Source organism: Anoplopoma fimbria, chromosome 24 (genome assembly GCF_027596085.1).
Source record: "Anoplopoma fimbria isolate UVic2021 breed Golden Eagle Sablefish chromosome 24, Afim_UVic_2022, whole genome shotgun sequence".
Lineage (NCBI taxonomy): Eukaryota > Metazoa > Chordata > Actinopteri > Perciformes > Anoplopomatidae > Anoplopoma > Anoplopoma fimbria.
In genome coordinates this window covers 6,599,880-6,624,531 of record NC_072472.1, presented here as the reverse complement: position 1 = coordinate 6,624,531, position 24,652 = coordinate 6,599,880, and the positions used below count along the sequence as shown (strand labels likewise).

At 41.7% G+C, this 24,652-nt stretch overlaps 1 protein-coding gene across 1 annotated transcript; it reads right to left on the bottom strand.

The window, feature by feature from the left end:
- Positions 1-70: 70 nt before the first annotated feature.
- nsd1b (nuclear receptor binding SET domain protein 1b) lies at positions 71-23,606 on the bottom strand. Its single transcript, XM_054625575.1, is given in 24 exon segments — positions 71-2,780; positions 3,362-3,509; positions 3,511-3,564; positions 4,391-4,497; positions 4,628-4,769; positions 5,595-5,711; positions 5,837-5,959; positions 6,912-7,058; positions 8,003-8,115; positions 8,207-8,412; positions 8,704-8,860; positions 9,096-9,275; positions 9,358-9,558; positions 10,352-10,475; positions 10,701-10,838; positions 11,116-11,342; positions 11,668-11,710; positions 12,057-12,157; positions 12,721-12,976; positions 13,138-13,250; positions 14,630-17,645; positions 17,839-18,011; positions 18,748-18,886; positions 22,995-23,606. Coding segments are annotated over 24 exon segments (7,404 nt in total). The 5' UTR covers positions 23,547-23,606; the 3' UTR covers positions 71-1,953.
- Between the last annotated feature and the right edge of the window lie 1,046 nt (positions 23,607-24,652).

The window sequence follows — 24,652 nt, the reverse complement described above, 5'->3', positions numbered from 1 at the left end:
AACATGAACACGGCTTAAATTAAAGGATATTTAATCTCGTCCTTTTGAAAAAAAAACAATAATGGGTTTTAATAGCATTCAGCAACAACTTTTCAAGTCATGCTAATTAACATTTGGCACTTTGGCAAGGGCTTGTCAGGGTTGTTGTGGTTGAGAAAACATTGATTCCTTATCAATTTTTTAGATGTTTTAAAACACTTGAGAGGTAACACAATCTTCCTGGAATGCTGAATTGTGATTTCATTTAATTAAACAAATTTAAAGCTTTATATGATTAAAAAGCCCTAATTATGTCATCAAAAATAATTCCATAGAGGCCTAGAGTCAAAGATCTAAATTTCCAATGTTGCTTTCATGTTGGACCAATAAACAATAAAAAAAAAAGAGGCCAGTACAAAGCTTATTTCATAACTTCTTTTTCTTATATATTTATATATAGCAGTTGTTTTAACACGTCAATGGTTGAGATCTAACAGGTCATAATTACACTGGAATGAAACACTGCTCGTCTGGGCGACTGTAAAAAGGCATTAGTAGGGACACTTGGCTCTCGCAGGCGCCAAACCATTCCTTAAAAATATCTCCAAAGAAATACACGCTAAGGCATTGGCAGATAACACACAGACAATATTAAGCTTGAAGACAGAGCGCGAAAAAACACGTGTTGGCAAGAACATGTATTGGAGTAAGCGTCATGGAAAGTGTCCCGTTGTTTCAAGCGTCCCATCGTAGACTTTTCTTTGTTTCCCCGTCATCATTTGTGCGTCACAGAGCAGTTTATAAATAATGACCACAGAGCACAGCACACACACCGGAGCCAACGTAGTGCTTTTCTCTGCATTCAAGACCACCAGGGCGAGACTGAGTGCTTGTCTGGAGAGTCCGACCTGTGTCCTTATGGAGCAGCTGAATAACCTACCAGACAGCTTTAGCGGTATAAACTGTATAAACACTTTCTCTGAGGAATGAAGAGTATTCTCAGGCAAACATTGAAGACTCTTCAATTTGAGATCCTTTTTTTTTTGGGGGGGGGGCATGAAATGGTCAAATTTAAATAAAATTGTCCCTGCTACTTTCCATCGCCAGCTTCGTCATGTGAACTCCCGTTGAGGCTACACCAGGCAGCAAATCATGTGGCACCTTCACACTTTATTGAAGATACTCTTATGTTGAAGCACCATCAAATGATCACGGAGAACTGGAGACAGAGGAGAGTAAATGGAAGCAATGACTCCTGTATCAAGTAAAATTGTAATATTAAAAAGTCCACTGACCACAAGGAACAAATTTCAGTCCAGTAGAAGCCGGTTCTGTCTCATTTGGAGTGGAGCAGATGACGGATTTAATCGTGTTTCTTTTCTGGTTCTTTTAAAAACGTCAAGATCATTTTTGTGGGTCTGAAGACTAAAGAGTTCACCCTACCCTTGACAGGAAGCTACAGTACAGTGCAGTCTCTTTTTCTAGCACGAAAAACACCTACAGCATACACACCGGATCTGCAGATACAACGACCGTCTCCAACTACGTACTGCACGTTTTTGCAGGGTCAACTTGCTGAAATACTACTGAGAACAAATACCAAAAACCGGCAGGTGATATCGGTGACGAAAAACAAGTATACTGGAGTGAAATGTGTTCATAAAATCTCAAAGTTGTACACGATGTAGAAGTTCCAGATAATTGTCTTTGTCAGATCTCCCACATGAAGGTGCAGTCAGCGCTAGTGTGTGTGTGTGCAAAGTCACCGAGTCATGAACCGAGCGTGGAACCGATAGTTAGGACAAAACTAAATAAATAATAAAAGGAAAAGTCTGTGTATAAATATGGTTCTATACAGTATTTATGCTGTTTATCTATTAGATTTATGAACACTTTATTTATGCGTCGATTTAGTTTTGTCCTAAAGTTTCCTCCGTACAGTGACAGACTGGTCTACTTGTGATTGGTTCATCTTCACTGGGAGGGCTGAGGTTGTAATAATAATCCACTTCGGGTCACTCCTCCTCCTCCTCCTCCTCCTCCTCCCTCCTCCTCCTCGTCAGTCTCGTCGTCTTCCTCCTCGTTTTCATCTCCGTCCTCCTCCTCGTCTGCCTCTTCATCGTCTTCCTCCTCGTCCTCTTTGATCTCAAGATATTCCATCACAGCCTCTCCTTCCTCTTCGGGAGAAACTGACTTCTGCCTCCCCAGCTCGCCCTCTTCCTCTGACTCCTCCTCCACTTCCTCCAGCAGCTCCTCCTCCTCCTCCTCCTCCTCCTCATCATCGTCTTCCTCCTCTAAGACATCCCGTTCCTCCTCATACGAGGAGATGGGCGAGTAGTGCGGGAGGTCGTACGCTGGCGAGCTGCTGCTGGGAGCGTCCGAGCTGCAGGCGGGAGGTGAGGAAGATGGAGGGGTGACGGGGATGGTGATGGGAACCGGGATGGAAAACGCAGGAAGTGATTTGGAGGCAGACGTTCCAGCGCCGGCGCTGATCTCCTGGACCTTCCCGGCGGTCGGTGTCTGACTGGTGGTGGTGTCAGAAGCAGCAGAGGGGATGACGGCCATGCCCAGCCCCGAGGGCAGGGCTCTGGGTTCGGGCGTGTACTCCCGGATCTCCCCTGGTTCTAGGGGATCGGGCCCACATGGGTCGTGTTCGCTGCAGCACAGCTTGCCGTCCAGCTTGGAGATGAAGAGCAGGCCCTCGCGGTGCTGGTTGCAGTAGGAGCTCGGGCACATCTCGCAGAAGGACGCCGCCTCCTTGTTACATATGTCACACTGGTGCCACGGACATTCCCAACGACCTACGACGAATATACAGACAAGAACGTCAATGAGACTCAAAAAGGAACTTGGTTTTTATGCTTGGGATTTGAATATTTCAAAGTTATACGCTGTTTAATTAGTCCCTAAACCCACTCACATTAAAACAAGGCAAGCTCGGGATTAGGGTGATGAGCAGAAGCTCAACACCGCCTACATGCTGACAACTGCTCGCTCGTCATGTTGACTTTTGCGACTTTGAAGGTGGGGGTGAAATGAAGTGAGACGATGGCTGATGCCTCTGCTCCTTTGATTGGTCACTTTTAACAACCGCAGTCTGATCAGTGTTGATCATGAAAATCATGGAAATGTTTTTGTTGTGTGTTCATGCAGCTAAAATGGGTCGCATTATATAGTTGGGCTGCGGTTTATAACATTGGGCGGCCTGCTCTAAGTAAGTAAGATCTAAGTGGGTGTTACTGGGAAAGAGGCTGAATCATGAAATACTGAAATGTTATTTTCCATGGAAAATCCCCCTGACACATACAGCAGGAAGTGTTAGCATGAGCAAAATAAACCAAAAGAAAACATGGATTATTGTGTTAAATAAAGATCTGCTGACCTGCAGGCCTCTTGGTGAGGTTGAGGCAGTCGGCGTGGTAGACTTTGGGACAGCCGGGTCTCTTACAGGAGACCATCTGTCCTCCGTCTCCGCAGCTGAAGCACTCGTCCTCTCGTTCTTTGGTCACCACCACCTTCTTCTTCTTTTTTGCCGTGGCCCCTCCTCTTCAGTTTACGGCCTTTGTCGTCAGGTGGCGGGTTGTTCTGGTTTGGAAAAGGAGAGAAGCTTTAAACGGGGCTTTTGTTGAGCTGACTTCATGTTTAACTTTCAATTGACTCTATTTCGGCACTTAAAAAATTGTAACCCAGTGCATTTACTCAAGTACTGTACTGGATTTTTGTGCTACTTTATACTTCCTCTCCACAGCATCTCAGAGGTACTTTTACTGCACTACATTTGTCTGACAGCTTTAGTTATTTTTCAGATTACAGTTTTTCGTCCCCCTCCTGTCCAGTGAAAACTACATATCTCCAGATATACATCTCCTGATGTTGAATGTTTGTCTCAAAGATGAAATGTTCCTTTACGTGCTGAGAAACGTCTCATTCTTCTTAAGCTGCATAAACTATTTAAATAGAATCTTGGATCACCTGGAAAATGCATCCTCACAAAGCTGAAAACAGGATTTGTTGTTCTCAGAACACAGCGATGCTACAAACATGTGATGATCTTATAGAATACGATGCATTGCCGTAGGTTAAACTACCCAACAATGTGTTAAGGAGTTAAGATTAGCACATCCACAAACATCTACAGCAGTACAATGAACATTAATGCAGCAGTAACATTAATCCAGAATCATCATTTATAATAATATGTTAAAGTACTTTAAGTACATTTCTTTTGGCACGCTACATACTTTTACTTAAGTATTGTTTTGAATGCAGGATTTTGTATTTATAGTGGAGTATTTTAACAGTGTGATATTAGTACTTTTACTTCAGTAAAGGATCTGAATATTTCTTCCATCTCTGACATCAGTTGTTAAACAATATATATGAGTATTTAAATCTGTGTCATTGCCCTCACCTTTGGTCTGACGCCCAGGAAGCCGCTGCAGTTTGGTGCCCCACATTTACAGACCGTCTTCCCGTTCCCCAAACACTCCAGGTTGTAGTTGAAGGTGAGCTCTACGCCTGAACAGAAACACACAAAATATATCTCCACATAAGCCACATTCCTCATTTGCCTGTTTTCTCCATTAAACTTGTGTATATGTGTGTGTGATGTTCAGCACTCTGATTACAGCGGTTATATTTTATTTACCTGCGGCGACGTCGACGAGCGCGAACAGTCCCACCCGGGTGTCTCCGCTCACCGTCCACTTCTGGGTCTCACAGTTCGGCTGACAGCAGTGGTTCATGAAGCGAGCCTCGTTCCCCTTCGGCCCGGCGTCGATGATTCGATCCTGTAAAACACACAAAATAACAAACAGCTGTTACAACTCATCTTAACATTTGAACGGGTAAGCAGAGCTACAAAGGTTTGGTATTTGGCAGACCTTGAAATTTGCTTTGCAACACACAGGTGAAAAGTTTCATTCAAATGAGGCAGCGCAAAGAAAGTTGCAGGTATTTTCTCAGAACAGACGTCACTCAGCTGGCAAATTGGTGATTCTGATTTACTATGTTTTTTTAACTTTTTAAAGTAAGTTTTAAAGTCACTTTCGGGCAATTTTGTGCCTTTATTTAAAAACCGAGAGACGAATGGAAAAGCAAGAAAGAAAAGAGAGAAGAATAAACACATTTTGTGAAACATTCTCCAACCTGCCGATGAGTTCAAATCAAGACCTGAGACAAGTCCAAATTATATTCAGTTTACTCAGGAAGAGCTTTGTTTTGCTGCCACTTGTCTCGAGTCTTGTTTGGGTCGACCACATTTCGGATTGGGTTCAAGTATACTTGGATCTTTTCGGGTCAAGTTTGATTCCTCTGGTTTTTAAAAATGCGTTTATGCACGTCGGGTTCAGGTAGGATTTCTCTGATGGGGTCCAAAAGACGTCTAGAACCCACTTTACAAGCTGAAAACAGGAAGCATTTATCCTCTAGAAACTGAATTTAGGTTGCCTCTTCTTTACATCAGTTTTTGAAGGACACGAATGGTAAGTTGAATTTACAAGACTGAAAATGTATTTCTTGTTTCCTCACTGTCAAAACAGTGTATCATCAACATGAGTTTTAAGTATTAGTAATACTAATACTTAATCTGAAACAATCTGGCTGTGGAGCTGTACCTTATCCAGAGTCAGCATGTAGAAGTTACAGATGTCGTTCTCCTGGGCGTGTCTGATCCTGGACCTGCACTCCTCCTCGTCAATCACCTCCCCGACATACTCGCTCACGAACTGACCCTGAGGCAAAAAAATTCAACATTATTTGAACCTGATTCAATCACTCTAAACAGAAACCACATTTCCTGATGGCGACTCTGTGGTGGTACAATAGTGCCGGTAGAATTAATGATAGAAGTAGTTACCTTCTTGATGTCGTGGACACAGCGGAGTCCCCAGCCTCGAGACAGCGTCCTGAAGGTCTCCACTTGGCTGTACTGACGCTTGCTGAACGCCTGGTTGAGGCAGCGCTCGCCCGCCGGGCAAACCTGCAAACATTTCAGCTTCTTTTAGCTCAGTGATTTGTTTTGACAGAGCTTCATAGTGAGTTTCAGCTCATTGCTTATCTGTCTGGACCAAACTATTCTGGTTCACTCTCACCGCTCTTATAGCTTCTTTTTCAGAGAAAATCTGTAAAAAGCCACTGTACACTCCCTACTGAGCAGCAAACAGCAGACGGACACAGTCAACGACTATCTGGTGAACAGAGAGGAGCTGCTAAAGGGAAAGATGTTTCCCTCAGGAGTTGGTGGAGACCAAAAACAGAGCTAAAACTGGATTCAAATTCATTAGGTGGACAAAAACACAAAGACTCCTCATGAATTATCATGTTGGTCTGTGTGTGTAAATAAGCAACTGTATGATAACAATTTTCAACTTGAACCTTAAAATTCCACTCTAATGCGCCCACTTCAATATTTCCGTTGACTTATTCATGTCAAAAGTCTCTTGAAAACTATGGATAGAAATGTAACACGATTTGTTACATTCATAAGGTTGCATGAATGTGGATATGTATGCATGTATAGGTCTAATTTCTATGTTTGGCAAGCAAGGAAGAGGCGTGAATTTGAAAAAAAGGAAAATTGACATTGTTTTGGATGAAGATAATGTATATTACTGCTTCTCGTAACCTTTTCTGTTGAGTTTTCAAGATAAATACAAAAAAAAAAAAAAGAAAGTTAGGGATTTGACGCAGATCAGATGATAGATTTAGTATTATCAAGACAGATATATTTTCGCATACTTTGCGCAAAAACTAATGAGAAAATAGATCAATCCTGGTTCTTGCCTTCTCCATGCAGTTCCTACATTAAGCTTTACGTTGTAGTAACACAGCACCTCGACACAAAGTATATTTACTCTTTTTATGTGGAGGACTTCTATAATTAATTATAAATCTATAAAACATGTCGTGAGCGTGGGGAGGTGTCTCTGTACCTGCGGGTGACATTCGTACAGCAGCATGCGGTTGATGCACTCAGAGTCCATCCCACACGGACTCTCATCTGTCGCCTTGCAGTTACACCGAGGGATCTCTGACAGGTCGGCCGTGAAGATCTGCACCTTCCCTATTGGTCGATTCACCTGAATGAGTCCAAATGGTGGAAGGAGACATGAACTCTCTGACAGCAATTATCTTTAAATCTATCAGAGTGAATATATGAAGTCATCTTTCAAGTTTGTTAGAGATCAGTAGTATTTAGCATGACTTGTACTAATGCTTAGCACAATCATAATAATGATAATAATACACAATTAATAAATAAACATAGAGTAAAAATATTCTGCCTTGATGGCACAAAGAACAAAGCCTTAATGGGGAACAGCCTAATTTGAGAGACATCATTTTATTCCTAATTTCCCTACTTTATGCAAACTCAGTGTAATCACACCACTGTCCTTTAATCCTTTCTAATCCTCTGTTAGTCTTAAATACCTCTAAGTATTTTCTTCTTCTACTTTCTCTATTAATGTATCCTTATTTGTGTCTTTGTGCCTCTACAACAAACAAATGTTCCCGTTGATGATCGATCAAGGTTTATCTCGTCTTATCTTAAAACTTCCTCCATGTTTACTTGTTGTCTCAGTACATTTTGTATTATATACATTTCTTAAAGAACATGTTATAATCACCACTCTGCTTCCTTTTTTAGTTAAGTTAAGGCGTGAGGAATGGATTAAACAGTGTTTGTTCTAACATAAGATCCAAACGTCACCAGTTTACTTCCTACAGTATTAAACTGGGATTATTACCAAAGGCTAAGGGCCTATTTATAAGAGAACTAGAGGGGTTACTTGTTAGTTACAGTGGAGATACAGCAATTCAAACACCTTGATATAGCCGTTATTTAAATACCAGCTTTTATATGAGACTTTACAGTGTTTAAGTTAAAAGGAAAGAATTTGTTTCAGTGATTAGAAACTGGCTAATAACACCTATTCCAATGGTTAATCACTGGAAAAAACGCTAGAATTAAGCACTAGAATTAAGGATCAAATTTAATCAAAAAACCACAAGTGTTCCTGACCTTAATATGTTTGTACGGAGGAGGCTTCCTGTCGTTCTTCCTGTCCTCCTGAAGCTGCCGGAGCTCCTTCTCCGCCTGCAGCTCACGAAACCGAACAGCCGCCTCCTCCAAAGCTGAGGAGGGAGAACAACAGTCAGACAACTCAAGTCCACAGAAGACACAACCAACCACATAAGAAGCTATTTTGCTGATCACACAGGATACCTTTCTTGTAGGTGGCATCGACGCCTTTCCCCATCTTCTCCTTGCTGTTGGCGTCCACGTCCATATAAGGGAAGACCCTGGCCTGGTACGTCCACAGGTAATCGTTGGAGCCGAAGAAGTGAACGGGAAACTCCCCGACATCGTGCTTCATCCGCTGGATGTTCTCCGGGATCGTTTTGGGATGGCTGACCTCCGCTGGCCACCACCTTTATGGAGAAATGAGAATTTCATCAGTTCTGCAGATATTTGGTAACAAACCAAACTATTGGACACATAAAGATGTTGAGCTGATGATGGCGCCAAATAAAAAGTCAGCAGAGTTATGACAGTTCAACCTGAAGGGAACATGAATGTCTAAAGCAGATTTCATGCCAATTTATCTCATCGTTTTCATACATTTCACTCACAGTACGTATTTTCACCCTCAGGGCAAAAACACCCCGAATAACATCTTAATTAAACTTACTTATTAAACTTTTTTTTTTTTTTAAACTGACCTGTACCGGCCGACCTTCACCCAGAGGATGTCCTTGAAGCGAGGTTTCTTCCCAGCCTTACAGTCGTTGCAGTACCAGCTGCCTTTAGGCATCTCCATATTCAGACACTCCCGGTGGAACGCAGCAGGACAGGACTCACAGCACAGCAGACTGCCCCCTATAGGACGGGAGGAGGAACTGTATAAACTGTTGATTGTTTCAGGGTGTGCATGAGAAAGTTAGCTAGACCTACATTAAAGTTAGCGACTAAGTTGTCAATAAAGAGAAACATTTAGCAGCTAAAGAGATAGATATTTCACTCAGGAGGTGGTGGAGACCAAAAACAGAGCTAAAAGAGGGAGAATATTGGGTTTCGATTCATCAGTTGAGGTCACATGTTCCTAAATCCGTACCTTCAGTGCAGACGAAGCACCAGCTGACGTTGACGTGTTCGTGGTTCTTGACGCCGCGGCGGGCGGTGAAGTGGTTTGGACAGATGATGCTGTTGTTTGAGAGGACGACGCAGCCTGCTGCCATGCAGAGGTCCGTGGCGTGATAGGCTACCGGGCAGCGCACACACCGAACCAGACGACCTACGGACCGACAAACGGAACAGTCAGAGCACTGAAGGGTGAACAAAACGACATTAAATCATCAAAGCGTCCTCTGGTTCACCTTTAGAGATGGACGAGCTGTTGGGGTTGGCGATGAAGCAGGTGAGACAGACGTGGATGGAGCAGCGGAAGCCTCGGTTAACGGGTGCGGTCGGGGCGAAGTTGGCGATACACTCGCCGTGGTAAAACTTCCCACACACAGGAATCATACAGCGACGCACATCCTCACTGCGCTTTTTACAAACAAAGCAGGTGTGGTGGCCTGTGGAGAAAAAAAGGAAAAATGATCACCTTCAATTATAATACAAACAATAAAAACCTAAACACATTCCATAGCTAACAATCAGAAAAATGATACAATCATATAAATACATAAGAAAAGTTAGAAGACAAGTTAATTGTTACTATCTATTGTTAATGAGATCTAAGAACAGGCTCATTGTTTTCAAGAAAAGGTCTTCAATCCTGGAATAAATGGATTATTTTTTTTTTTTTACTCTATTTTTGTCTACATCTTTCTTAAATATGTCACCCCATGGCAGGAGTAATAATAAAAATGTTTAATGTAATTTCTCAATCCTATAATTCAGAAGGTGGAAAACAGTGAAACTAAATGTCAAAAACGAATACAATGTAAGAAATCTGATTTCGTTTTTCTAATTGTCTTTTATTACATTTTTATTTGTGAGGTTTCAGTCCTCAGAAGTTCATCAGGTTACGTTAATGTCTTGTAGTTTACAATCAGATGGGAGCTGCTGCCGCTCTCTGATTGGCTGGTTTTCCCCGGGCTATTTTTACTTTAACATGTACAGTATAATATAAAAATCTAATACAGCACTATAAAATATACATATAGTACATTTTATATAATATATAGTAGTAAAAACAGTTGGAGAACCGAAACATAAAGAATATTGTTCGAAAAAGTGATTCTTTTTTTTTTGTTATTTCACAATCAGTAACACAGACCTTTGGCCCAATTGACACTTCGGTATCTATTTATTTAATTCATAATTTAATGTCAGTTTAGAGAATACCTGTAATCAGGGTTGTACCTGATTTGCACTCCGGACAGACAAACTTCCCTTTCGGGGCCTCGGCCAGAGAGATGCAGGGCAGGTGGAAGGCTCCGCAGCACTGGCCCTCACAGAGCAGCAGCTCCCCCGTCTTCTCACACACCTGAGGCAAGAAAAACACAACCTATTTTACCTGCTTCTAATGAGAGTGATTCAAAGAAGTTGTTAAAGTCGGGTTTTATATTTCCTGTGTGGTCTGATGGGTAAAGTGTGGTATTATTGCTGGGGATCCACATGGTAAAACAGTATGTACTTAGGGTCACTCTCATGTTTCATGTGTTACAACCCACTTTGCCTTTTTGATGTGTAGGAGGTGGAGAAAGCTCACCTGACATATGTTCTCCTTCATGGAGGCGGGACCTCCTCTGTCTCCTATGATCTTCCTGGAGGGTAAAAGCGGATCGTCACACAGCGACAAGTAGTCCTTCATGGGAGAGAAGCTGTGTTCCAAGCTGGACAGGTCGCCCTAAAGAGACAAATTCATACAGTGATTATACAGAGCATGTGTTTAGATTCCATAATTTAGAAAAGGTAAGTGCTAAAACTATTTGTTTCAAATCATCAAGAAATGAATTAATCTTTGTCAAAACAGTATCTATTAATTGTCATCAATATGTCTTTCCTTACACAGAACATACTCTTTATCTTTGTTTGAACGTTTTGGACAAAACTGGAGCTCCCTTAAACATTGCCTTGGATAAAATTAAATTACAAAGTTAAAGGGGAAACTGCTGACTGCTGACCTCTGACTCTGCTGTTTCCCTTTTGTCTTCTGCAGGAGGAGGATCAACGTCTTTCGGTGCCGTCTCCACATGGGCGGGTTCAGGCGGCGCCGGCGCTGGAGTGGAGGGTGCAGGAGGGCTGGGTGTGGGATCTGCAGGCGTACAGATGGACGCCTCTGTGGGTGTTGGCGTGGAGCTGGAGGCTATAAGCTGCTTACTCTTTGATTTTAAAGATGGCGGTCCACAATCTGGGTGCAAGAAAGACGTGTTAGAAACTGTTCAAGGCAGGCTCATCACAACTATTTATAGAAATCACAACATTGCAGGAAAATAAACCTCCACAACTATTTAATCTAATTTAGATTCTCAATCCTTTTCAATCATATTTTTCTCATGAGAATAATTCTTCTTTTCTGGAAATTTAACTGTTAAATATTTTAAAGACAGGACATTTTTTTTCACTTTTTAAGTACTTTTCACACAAATGTATAAATGTGTATAATGTATAAATGTATAAAATGACAAAAAAATGAAATTGAACAACAGTATAATATACAAAGATGATTCACTGACCTGATTGAGGATCAGGATTCAAGTTGTTTTTCACCGTTTTCACCTGTGACAAGAGAACAATTAACAAAACTTTTCCATTCAAATTGACAGCGAATGATCCTAAAATCTATTATACAAATCTTCTTAAACTAAAAAGGTATTTCCCAAAAAGAATCATGACTTAAAATACTTTGAGCTTAATAGATAGCAGATTAACGAATGCCTATTCAAAGCTGGAAGAAGTACTCAGTTAAAACACGAGTACTGCATCCAAAATCATACTTAAGTAAGGTTATCAAATAAACGTAGTTTAAATAAACTGCAATATTTACTTCTGAGATGTAATGAAGTAGAAGTAGAAGTATTACAGATGTACCACAGATAAATAAACAGCATATATATATGTTTACCTTCTTCTTGGGGCCCGTTGAGGCCTCTGCCTCCATACAATACTCCAGGATCTTCTGAGTGGGTTTCCTCTTCCGCTTCTTCTCCAGCACGGGAACGTTTCCTGTGAATCAAATGTCACATAAAAAGACTCATTGTTATGTATTTAATGAGTATTTGGCCCCAGTAAAGAAGCCATAGATCTTTAACTTTCGTTCCGTTGGAACTTTAAGTAGGTTTTTACATAAACTTTGACTTTTACTTGTAATGGAGTATTTCCTCAATTTTGTATTGGTATCAGAATACTTTTTACACCACTGTAAGTATCTGATACCCCATAGGTCTGTGTACTTTTAGTCTGCTGCTGTTTTTCATGGTTCTTAAAAAAGAATCAATGGCCAACCTCATTAATGCTCTTGTGGCTGAATGGGACTAAATAAAATCCTGAGATCCAACATACAAAATCTTGTTGAATGCCTCCCCAGATGGGTGCAAGCTGTTATAGCAGCAGATTACTGCCTGTGGTTTTGGAATAGCATGTTTAATAGTCACATATTGATGTAATGCTTGTGTGTCCACATTATTTTGGTAATTTACCCAGAAGACTTTTTACTTTGGCCCCACACAGTTTTAGTAACTTTGAGCGCAGTTAAGTAGCGAACAAAGAAACACAAAAGACTTCCTCACCGTTGCCTTTGACGAGGCCTTCGGACAGCGAGAGGTCAGATTCAGGAGGAGGTGTTAGTGTGTCTATGGAAAGCGCCGGTGCATCTTGGGGGGATGTGTTTTCAGTGCTGGGAATTTGTAGTTCAGAGGGTGTTGTTGCAGCAATTTCCTCAGGAGGTGGCGTCTGTATTTCAGGAAGCAGGTTCACAGATGGGTGGTCGGGTGCGCTGCTGTCAGATCCCGGGGGTTCGGACGTGGCCGTGATGGGCTGAGTGTCCTGAGAAAAACAAATGACTTCATGTCACTGTCAATCAGTGATGCGAGCTTCATGTGCAGCTGGAAACAAGTGGTATTGGATGCTTAATGCCAAAGTATAATGCATATATAACAACATATGACTATAAAATTACAACAGATCTTACTTTGCATGAGTTTTACCTTTCCAATCAACTGGAGAGGCTTTTTAGTTTTCTTCCTGGTGGAGAAAATCTGATCATACTCTTCAGTCCATTCAATCAACCTCTTGCTTGGTTTTCTAATTCGTTTATGTGCTGAAAAAGATATATAAGAACAGACACTAGCTTCTTTAAATGACTGTTGTTTAAAGTGTTACTAGACAGCAGAGTGTATTATCACACTTATACCAAGCAGAGATTTGTATTTGTAGCCGGCAGTTGTTTTGGTGAGAGTTAGCTCAACTGCTAGCACGCAGCAACCATACAAAGAACTGTTGCAATGGATACCTGCAGTTTAGTATAGCCACTGCCTTTGTATGGTTTCCACTCCAACTTACTGGTTATCTGTATATAACCACAGTACTGTGAGTTAGGGGGGATTTTCTGTCATGAGCTTGGAGTAGCGTTTCATTTGAGCTGAATACACCCAAAACTGTAGAAACTACTTCTGTGCAAACACTGATAAACAATGTTACATAAGTTAGCAGATGGATGCAGCATCTGCCATTTGTGCATCACATACACAATCCATTACCTAGTGGGACCATTTAATGCCAAAACCATCAGTGTTTGAAAAGTTGCACAAATGTTTTTGAATGTTTTTAAGTGTTCACGTGTCCAAGCGACACATCTGTTCAGTCATCACATCGACAAAATGGCCCCATGCGCTTCTTCTCTAGTTGTGAGCTACTTCCATTTGTCAACATCAGGGGTTTTAAAGTCTCACATAACAGTGTTTCAAAACAAAAACAATCTCCGTACACACAAGCGTTTCTGCAGTTTTGGAAATAATCTCCATCCACACTTTCATGCGTTAGAACATGACCATTCTCGTACACTGGGCATGTGCGAGTGACAGTGTAAACGGGAAAGCAGATAGTCTCTCGGCGGTCGGTTACTTGGTTTCAGAAAATACAAAACAGTATTATTGTACTGTTAAGACCTAATAAAGAATTGAATGCAGGTGTCTGTGTCATCATTTTCAACGGTCTCCTTTTTTACTGGTCCGCACTAAAATGCAACCCCAAAGTTTCCAATCTGAGTCAGCAGCGTTTTCAGACATCTCTGTTTTGAAAGCGCCATCAGCAGTTCGTTTTTGCAATGCATTCATGGATGTACAAACAACTGTGACTAAATTACTTTAAAACATAAAAAAAAAAAGAAGTTAATTTTGAAGTTGCAGGAGGAGTGTATTTTTCTACAATTTCTAAGCCATATATGGATAAGATCTCCAATGGACATCTGTAGATTATATCCACAGAAAGTGTAAGCCTCACTGAATCTAAAAATAAGTGTATCAGAGTTATGACTATGAGAAAGTGTCTTTTTTTTTTGCAATACTAATTGCATGCCAAATCAGTGGGCCAAACTACAATAACTACAACTTGTAGATGTTTTTCTGAATGCATCCAGGATTTCGGTCAGATTATGCTTTACATTACTTTGAGCAGACTCTACAGTTAGACTGTCCTTACCTTTTGGAGCCTTGTCGCCTTCTCCAGCCTTGTGCACCAAGCTTGTGTTAGTCTCAGTGAAGTCTGCAGCAAGGCCATTTGGCTGTTCCAGACGCAGCGTAGTATCGCACCCCCTCTGCTCCAAGGGCACCATGTTCTGTAGATTCTCATTTACTCTGCCCCACCTATCCTCCTCCATCTCCTCCCTAACTACTCCTTCAACACCTAAAGATTGCCTTTGCCAGCTGCTGGTCTGTTTGCCCAACAGGGACCGGACTCTTGATGAGCAATCCACTCCGGATGAAGAGTCCATTGATGGCATGGACTCCAGTCCTGGGAAGCCAGGTCCAGACCTGGCAGGACGACAAGGCACTTTGCAGTTGGCTTTCTTTTTCACCCCAGCGGAGCTGCCCCTTCTGTTATAGGGCCTTTTGGACACCTGACTTGTGCTCTCCTCACTGTGTTTGATTTTGATTTTGTCTGGACTTGGCGTCGCCTCCCCAGGCATCACTAAGGGTTCCTCCTTAACATGTGAACCTGGTAGCCCAATTTCCAGTTCTAATGGGGTCCCGTCTCGCTCTCTGGTGTCATGCAAGTCTTTCAACATCATGAGAAAAGTGCTGAACTTGTAGTTTGTGTCTGGTGTGAAAGAGATGGGTTTACCATTGCCAACATTTGCCAGGGACTGGAAGGAGACCTCCTCCACGTTTTTAAAGGCATTCATGAAAGAAAATGGTGAGGAAGGGGATGACGAGGAGTGCACGTCAGAGGAATGATCTTCCTTCATTGCCTTTACCCTAGAAGTTAGAGGTATAAAGTCCATTGGTGGAGTTGAGGATATTGAGAGATCTTCATCTTCGCTCTTGACACCAACATCTAAGTCAACCGAGCCAGAAAGCGTTGAAGGGGGGGTGCTACAGCTAGAAAAAATGTCCTGATCACAGTCGCCATTGTTATTAGGAGATTTAAGAGATTTCCTTTTAGTGCAGAAGTCCAGTTTGGAATTATGTGCAGAATTAAACACAGGGTCCTCAGCTTTTCTATGTGGATTTAAGAGTTCTTTCTGCTCGGCGTCCTTTCGGGCCTTTTCACGCTTCTTCTGATCCGCCTCCTGCATGGCCTTCAGGGCTCTGGTCATCAAGCGACTGCTGGCTGGGAGGTGGGCAGGCTGCTCTTGAAGTAGGGCTTTATTGACCTCATCAAGAAACTGCTTTGATTTGTGGACAACTTTCTTGGATTTAGCGGAACACAGGCCTTCAGGCACAGGAGCTTTCCTACATACTAAATTTCCATGCAGCTGAGAAGGTGGAGGAGTTTTAAAAGTATTAAAAGTTGTACTAGTAGATGTAAGTTTTTGCTCTGAACTGCCTAACTGGTCAGAGGACATGCTTGTTACTTTGGCTGCAGGGGTCTTCTTACATTCTGACTGTTCTGATTGGTTAGATGATGAGTAAGTCACATTACTTGGGCTTACATTTACAGTTTCTGGGCTACCTAACTCATCAGACACACTTGCCGCATCTGAGGCAACTATAGTTTTACTTTGACATGATTCTGACGAGAGACGAAGAATACCACTCCCGCCACTTGCTTTTAACTTCTTAACTGAGACCTTTATGGATTCTGAACTGACGGCCTGATCAATGGAGACACTCGATTTGCCGTCAACCAGATCTGATTGTTTAGAAGACACTTTAGTCACAGTAGTATCTGGTGTTTTTCCTTTCTTTGAACATCTAGGTTGGTCATTGGGACTAATGGTTACACTAGAGTTCAGAACCTTCTTACTCTTTATGTCTTTGCGTATCAATTTGACATAGGGCAGCCTACACTTAGAAACTAGCCTTCTTTGTTTGTCTAGAATTGCTAATGGGTCAGTAGTGTCATCTTTTAAAGTGGACGCTGCAGTCTTGTTACTTTCTTTTTCTTCTGCTTGTTCAGAAATATTGTCAATTACATGGACTTTTTTATCAGCAATAAAGTCAGAATGCTGAGTTTGACTGACTCTCTTTACACTCAACCTGGATTTTTTAATGAAACCTACTGGACTTGGCTTTAAGGCCTTTTTCACAACGGAGCAACCCAAATGGTTCAACGTTGAGCCAGTAACAATGTCAGCTGTATTACTCACTGTCTGTCTAGCCTTTGAATATCCACACTTGTCAGATGGCATACCAGTCTCAACAGTGACAAGTGACCTCTGCTTGTTTGACAATCTTGACTGATCAGCAGGACTGACAGTTGTACCAAAGGGCCTATCAACAACCGGGGTGTTTTTACACCTCAAATGTCCCGGCTGTTCAAGCGACGGAGTTGTTTCAGCAGGTACCAGAGTCTTATGCTTGTCTGACAACCCTGACTGGTCACTGGGCACACTACTGGAGGACGACGCACTAGGAAACTGTGACTTTTTACTTAAAACAGATGAGTTCTTTTTCTTACAGGGCATCTTACCAAAGAGAGTGCGGTCTGGCACCGGACTGGACGTTTTAGGTCGCCTGTCTTTGCTGGCTTTACTGAACCAAAGACCACTCTGAATCTCTGGCTGCTTCTTCACCTCTTTGACAGCTGTGAAAGATGGCTGAGAGGGAACCAGCTTTGACTGACGTTCAAGTGCTTTTGGACACAATATTTTAGGGACTGAGTCGATGTCAGAATACGGGCATTCTCCATTGTCTCTATCTGATTGGTCAGGGCTATTATGCAACGTCTTTTTTGAGTGTTTGCTACTCATGTCCTTCGACGATTTACTTGGTTTCTTCTTGCCAGACGTTTTTCTTAAAGTGCTTGTCTTTGTTGGAGTTGTAACTGAGGATGAAATGGATCCATTGGTAATGTGCAATGTCTCAGGAAGGGTGGGTGAAGTGGAGGGAGAAAAGGTTGGATGGGCCTTGTTCTCTCTCTTCGGTGTGGAAATGTCCTGGAAGGCATCGTCTATGGACGAAGGAATGAAGGAATCTATTTTGGGTCTCTGTTGAAGAACAGACTCAGCTTCTGCCACACTGGATTTCCAAGAGTCCTGAAAACGCTTTGCAATCTGCAGAAAGATAAAGGTAAACACTACTCAATCTTTGCACACATAACTGACCAGTTTACAGAATAATTTCTTAATTGTAACTGATGTCATTCCTGAACATGTCGTGTTTATAGTCTAACACGATGATCACCCTAATATGATGATGATTTAGGGCATGCAAGTAGTGACTCATCATTCTTAAAATAGTCATTACAGTGTATTTGTAGTTCTGCTCCCTTTGCTTCCCCCTCCGGCGAAGTAGGGGGAGCTGTTCAAATTCAAAGCCTCCGTGGAAACTGTGAGTTGCTTTGTCCTCCAACCAGGTTAGCTCCACAGGCTCCCCAAAGGTCCTGACATGGTAGAGCCGACAGGGACGATCACTCGGCTCTAAGACGACAACAAACATCAGCCTCAATGTCTAGATAAGACATTTGAAACTACATCATTCTGCACAGGAAATAAATCTGTGCTTCTGCTAAGCAAAGGGAGCTTTAAAATGCAAGAAACATAACTACAAATCTGCTTACTAGTAACGGAATGAATTTTAAGCATGTACCATTTGTTTCCATGATGTATTAGTCAGTGGACTTTAAATTAAACCCACAATACCAGCAGTTTGTGGTATTTATTTCTACCTGCTGAGACATTAGGACAATCCAGCGAACGTCAATAGTGTTTGTGACTAGATTTAAAACTGTAGGAAAAACCTCTTATGGAAAAACTAATTATTTTATGGAATGAAAGCATAATACAGTGTTCAAGTGCTCTTAATAACTGCATTTAAAAAGGGATAGATGCTGGTAAAGGAGGAGATCCATTGGTGGAATGTATAATGTTGTTTTTGATAGCAATATAAATATAAATTGCAATCTCGTTTAAGGATGTTCTGAAAATTTCTAGCATCATGGTTCTCTCTGCTTGGTAACCTGACCTAATATGGCATTTGTCACACCAATCGTATGAAGTAGACCAATTCACAACATAACTATACATTTCTGAATGAAAACGAAGAGTATATCAAATTACTGCCAAACAAAACAATCCATAGAGCATATCACACAGCTGAAGACAATCCTTGTACGATGTAGGAAATCACATGAAGTCAGCAAAGTCTCTGGCCCACCTTTTACTCTGTGATAGATTCCCTGTGTCGGGTCAACGGTCACCTCACAGGGCCACCATGGTCTTCGGTTGAACTTTGCCCAGATAACTTCACCCTCTAAAAACTTCACAGGCGGCAAATACTTTTTCTTGAGGCTGTTCTGCTGTCGACAAGGTGACAATGGAGAAAGAAAACCGCAATCAGACAAATGAAAATAAGACAGGTTTTGTGTTCTGACCAGATCTTAGCTACAGATGTGTTGGTTGCTTGTTTTTTTAGCACGTTCAGTGTGACCCCCCTGATGAGCATTTATTCTACTGGAAAAGACATCAACATAGACGTGTTGCATGATGATTGACCGATGAGTCATACGTGTCTACCTGTGTCAAACACCTGCTGATTCTCCAAGACTGTCTATTTAAAAAAACATATATATCACATCTATGAAGAGTAACCAAATATGTAACTTTAATAGTGCAAAAAGAAGCTAATGCTTATTTTTAGGCTCAGAGTTTAGGAGACTACGAGGGATTTGTTTACCTGTACGATTATTTTGACCTTGCTTGACTTGTTTAGGCTTTTCTGGGTCTTTGCTTGAACTGTTGTGGTGTATGTGTGGAAACTAGGCTTTCCTCTCCCAAAGAACTTCTAAGTCAACTAATACTGAGTTTCACCAGAAAGAATCACACAAAAGCACAATCAACATCGTGTGCTTAGCATAGAGGTGCTCATATGTTTCTTGGACATAAGTCATTAAGCATGAAAAAAAGCATAAAGAACAACTAATAGACTCAAGAGATCTTAGTTGTTTAAGACAAAATGACTGATTAGTCGACTACTGAAAACAATAAAGATAAAGGCTGTAACATGAAAGCTTCTGCTTTGTTTTTGTGTAGTTTCTCTTCCCCAATATATGGTTCACAAAGGACATGAATAAAATTGTATGCTTGAGTACTGGCTTGACTTCCATCTATATCTTTTCACTTGATTAAACAGTACAGAAAAGGACAGGCAAATACAAAACGAAAACTATCGTTGTACAAAGCTGCTGTAAGAAGTCCAGATTTAATATCTTATAACATTAGTCGGTGTGCAATCCTTTTACAGTTGGTGAAGGATAAAAGATGGAGGTAGTGATTAACAGTATTCTAAGAGTGACATAGTCAGATATAAAATGTTTGTTTTGTCTTCCTGTCTTGATTTGCTTTGTAGTTACGGTTATGTCTTTTCATTTCACATACACATATATATATATATATATATATATATATATATATATATATATATATATATATACATATATATACACACACATATATATATATATATATAAAACATTGCATAGTGGGTCAAAGGTATCAGCTTCGGGCCATCATTGTTCTCTACAGGCTTGATCTGAGGTCTAATTTTAGCCTCCCCTTGTACCACAACACAAACACAGTAGAAGAATATCACAACCTGGTAGCACTATTGGCTACTACATCATTTGTGTGAATAGGAGTGACTGCTCACAGCAGCAGGTTGGGAGGACTGGCGGGGTACATGAGCAGGTCTGAGTTATGACCGGCATGTAGCAGGAACAGCCAGAGGGCGGATACTGGCTGCTGCTATGATGTAACCATGTATGTTAAAGGAATATGCCAACATTTTGGGAAACATGCTTATTTGCTTTCTTGCTGAGGGTTAGATGAAAAAGACAATACCACTCTCCTATCTGTCCGAAGCTAGAGCCAGGATACAAATGACTTGGCTTGCTATTAAAACAGGAAGCAGGTTACACAGCTAGCCTGTAGAGGTGTTCATTACACGAATGAATGACTCTTCATCACAGAATCTCTGTAGTTAATAGTAGACTGCTGAGCTAGTAACCTTATAATCAGTAATTGTTTAGGTATAGGTTTTGCCTCCTCGGGCTCAATTAAGTTTTATATTCATGTTTTAGATCATGATATGTGACTAAGACAGAATAAATTACATCTGTTTGCTTTCAAACACTCACCCTAATTTTAGGTTATCTTGAATGTTGTTTTTCTTTCCGACCAGCAATCATTGCTTTCCCCTTATTTTTACTTATTTCCTTAAAAAAACAACGCACAATAACATTCTAATTGTGTGCCATTTCGTAAGAAAGCCACATAACAATCGAATCATGACCAATGTTCCTTCAGCTGCCAGCTAATCAATGATGAGTTTCTGAAATATGTTGCCCAGTTGTTGCTTATACACAGAAATAACAGTGGTCCTAAAATTGATCCCTGGGGAACACTGGAACAGGGACATTTCTGAGACTTATTTCTACATCTTGGGAAATATGCTGATTCACTTTGTTGCTGAGTTATACGAGAAGGCCGATACTGTTCTCATATCTGAGTGGAGTCAGCTGCTGGTTAGCTTAGCTTAAAGACTGGAAACAAGGGGAAATAGCTAGTCTGTTTTTTTCCAGAGTCAAAACAATCCACCTGGCAGCACTTCTAAAGCTTAGTAAATAACACATATTATATGTTTTTACAAGTTGTGATCATTATGGGAACAGTGCTTTCCTCGGGTCTCCTTTGGTTGCCTTGTAATCTCCCATTGCCTCAAATCTCCAGGATCTGCCTGTAAAACCATTGTTTTTCCATTTAGTCAGAAGAAAATATTTTATCTACAAAAGGGATGGCCCTGCAGAAAGGTTTGTAAATCACTGACTGAAATAGAACGGAGCCATTATTTATGTTATGAGCAACACAAGCCTTTCCCACTAAGTCAAGTCAAAACGATGTGTGTTGATGTGTTCAAGTTGTTAGACCAGTTAGCTCAATGATTTCAATCAACTGTCCCATTCTGTCTTTCAAATGATATGTGACTGGAGAAGGTGCTGAAACATAAATTCAGTGAAGTTGAGATCAGAGTTATGGGCTCTGTCCTCGTTCTTTGGATTTAGTATAATTTCTTGAGCAGTGCCAAGTTTTAATTTGGAACATGTGACCAAAACAGGCAAAGAAACTAAAGCAGAACAGGTGTAAATTAATTAAATGTACGTTAATGAATAGATAGATGAGTGTCCGTGGTCCTGGAATACAAATAAATACTCATAGTGCAGCACAACAAATGTTAAATGTCTTACTTCCTTTTGGGGATAATCATGTTTTAATTTTTGTATATGTTATTATTATGTTAATCTGTTATAATAACAGTTCCCATAAAGCTTTGGGGGATGCAAACAGAAAGTATAAAGTCTACAACTTAGGCCACCTTCTTATCGCCTATATTTGTTTACATTTTGGCAAATAAGTTGATGCACATTCGGCCTTTAAGAAATATTGAAAATTGCAGTTGGCAATGTTGCTATTTCACGTGCTAATGGCATTAAAAGTATAGAGAATTAGCTATTAGCAGGTTCTGTTTCCAGCGTACCCATGGATGTACAGTCAACTATCACTGGACTACTTTGATACTGCAGTGAACCTAGAAGTGATGTTCCTCATGCAAATTCTGGAGTTATATGGAGCCTATTGTTTTATCTATGATTCCTAAGCTGTTTTATGGATGCAAATTTGTGATAAGGATATCCCCATGAAGTATAAGTCACACTGAATCAAACAACATGTGCATCATGTCATGGGATCGGATTTGACTACTTTATAAATTAGAGAAGGAGTGTGATTTCCGCAATCAGGCGCTATGGGTTTTCAAGTACCTTAATTGCCTCCATTATCAGCCAGTGCTGCAGCTGCAACTGCAGACCGTGCAAATGAACAGGCCAAATCAACCAATCCACAATAACTAGCTTCCTGTTGGCATACACTTATCCCTTTCACCTTACGCAACATGCTGGCCTCACGTCTTTCTCTCCACAACCTCCTCTTTCAGGTCTCCTCACAGTTTGAAAATCTCTGGAGAAGCTTATTTTCCTTTAGCCCTTTGTAAAAAAAAAAAAAAAAAAAAAAAAAAAAAAAAAGACAGAGCTAAAGTTGTGGAGCAGTGTCTTGTCTGTGCTCAACCATTAATAACTAGGACCGATATTCTGTTACAGGTGAAAGGCCGTGCATGTGTTCAGTGTGTCATGCACAAGGTTTGTGTGTGACAAAGTAATGTAATCCAGCACTAAACACACATTTAATGGTAAGGTGAAACTCCTTTGACTGAGGGCCATTTTGACAAATTTTACAATCTTGTGTCAAAACCAGTAAGAGAGCTGTTTGTCTACATAATAAATGTGTTGCTATTGCTAAAAAAAACAACTTGAAAAGCTGTTGTTTACTTGGAGTATTAATGTTAAAACTTGCCGATGAATGCATTGAGGGACAATCCCCAAGCAGGAGCAGCTCGGTGTCGCTCTCCCACTCGTCATCCGAGCCGTCCCAGTATCTCCGGCGCTGACCCGAGGACTGGGACCGGGTGACCACCTTGGCTGACGACAGCGTAACATCCTTGGACTCCGAATTCAAGTGTCCAGGAGTGGACTGAAGAACATTCCCCGCATTCTCGCGTTTGTCCTGCAAGCCCTCCCCAACAGGTGACGCAGCCTCCTGCTCTTCATCGTTGTCGTCGTCGTCGTCGTCGAACAAAGAGGATTCAAAGTGGAGGAAGCCGTTGGCGAAGGGGCTGTTGCTGTCGAGAGAGAAGGCCGGGCTGGGGGGCCCCGAGAAACAACTTTCCGTCTTTTTCTCAGACGCGATGGGGTCGTTGCGGTTGGCTGCTGGCGCGTCCCTACTTCTCGCTTGGACCACAGGTTGTTTTTGTCCAGCAGTAGAGCCACCAAAGCTCTCCTCCCCGCCGGTTTCCTGGGTGCCAGAATAATCCCCGCTAGTGCAATCAGCCCAGGAGCCCCTCTCCATCCCCTTCCCCTTCCCCCTCTCCCTCTCCTTCTTACTCCCCCCCCACTCCCAGCTCCTCTCTGGCTCCCTCACCGGCAGGACCAGGTCTGGCTGGCTCACCATGGTGGTGAGATGCTGCAGCCTCCTGAGAGGGCTGTAGGTGGTGGAAGAAGAAGAGGAGGAGGAAGAGGAGTGGTCTCTTTGTGCGAACCCATAGACCGACGCATGCTTGAGGGATGAGGCGGCGGCAGACATGGTTAGGCCGATCCTGTGGTCATGGTGTCTGGAAGCGGAGGAGCGGGCGGAGAGGTCACGGCCGGGGGTCAAAGGGCAGCTGGACTGATGAGTCTCCCTGCCAGGGCCCTGGTAAGGCCCACTCATGCTGGCATGGTTCCTCCCTGAAACATGAGCAGAAAATGATCAGAGTTGAGTCCACAAAAGAAAAATATAAACAAACATGTTCTGCACATTGTCCTTGCATTAAGGCGTGTTGTAGTATACATGTAGAACCCAGCTGTGATTGTGTCTAATCTTATGATATTTTCAATGATGACACTTTTAGAAATGACATCTTATCCATGCTTTCTTGCAAAGCACGCTTCAATAATCTCTTATAACACCACTGCAGCTTGTGTGAAGTTATCCCAGGCAGCTGGTGGCCAGATATTTTTGGCATCAAACCATTAAAACAAACACAAATCTGCCTTCACATGATGTCAAAATGAAACGTAAACAGACTCACTGCCGACGAGCTGACAGACCTATGGTGACATTTTTTTTTTTTTTTTTTTGGAAGAGATTCTGCGCAAACATGGCAAACGCCGCTGTTGAGCCTAAGAGGAAAGAATATCGCGATATGATGAAAATAACATCAAGTAGGATAAGGTCATCAGGCTGTAATCTCACGCTCGTGCATGTAGTTTACACACACACACACACACACACACACACACACACGCACACATACAATAAAGGCAATGAATTACAGCGTCATGTTAAAACCAGCCGTCATGCGCGCCGGCGACTGGAAATAAAATGGAAACCGGTCGTGCGCGGGCGTGTGCACAGAGGTGTGCATGTGTGTGTGTGTGTGTCCATCTGTGTGTGTGTGTGTGTGTGTGTGTGTA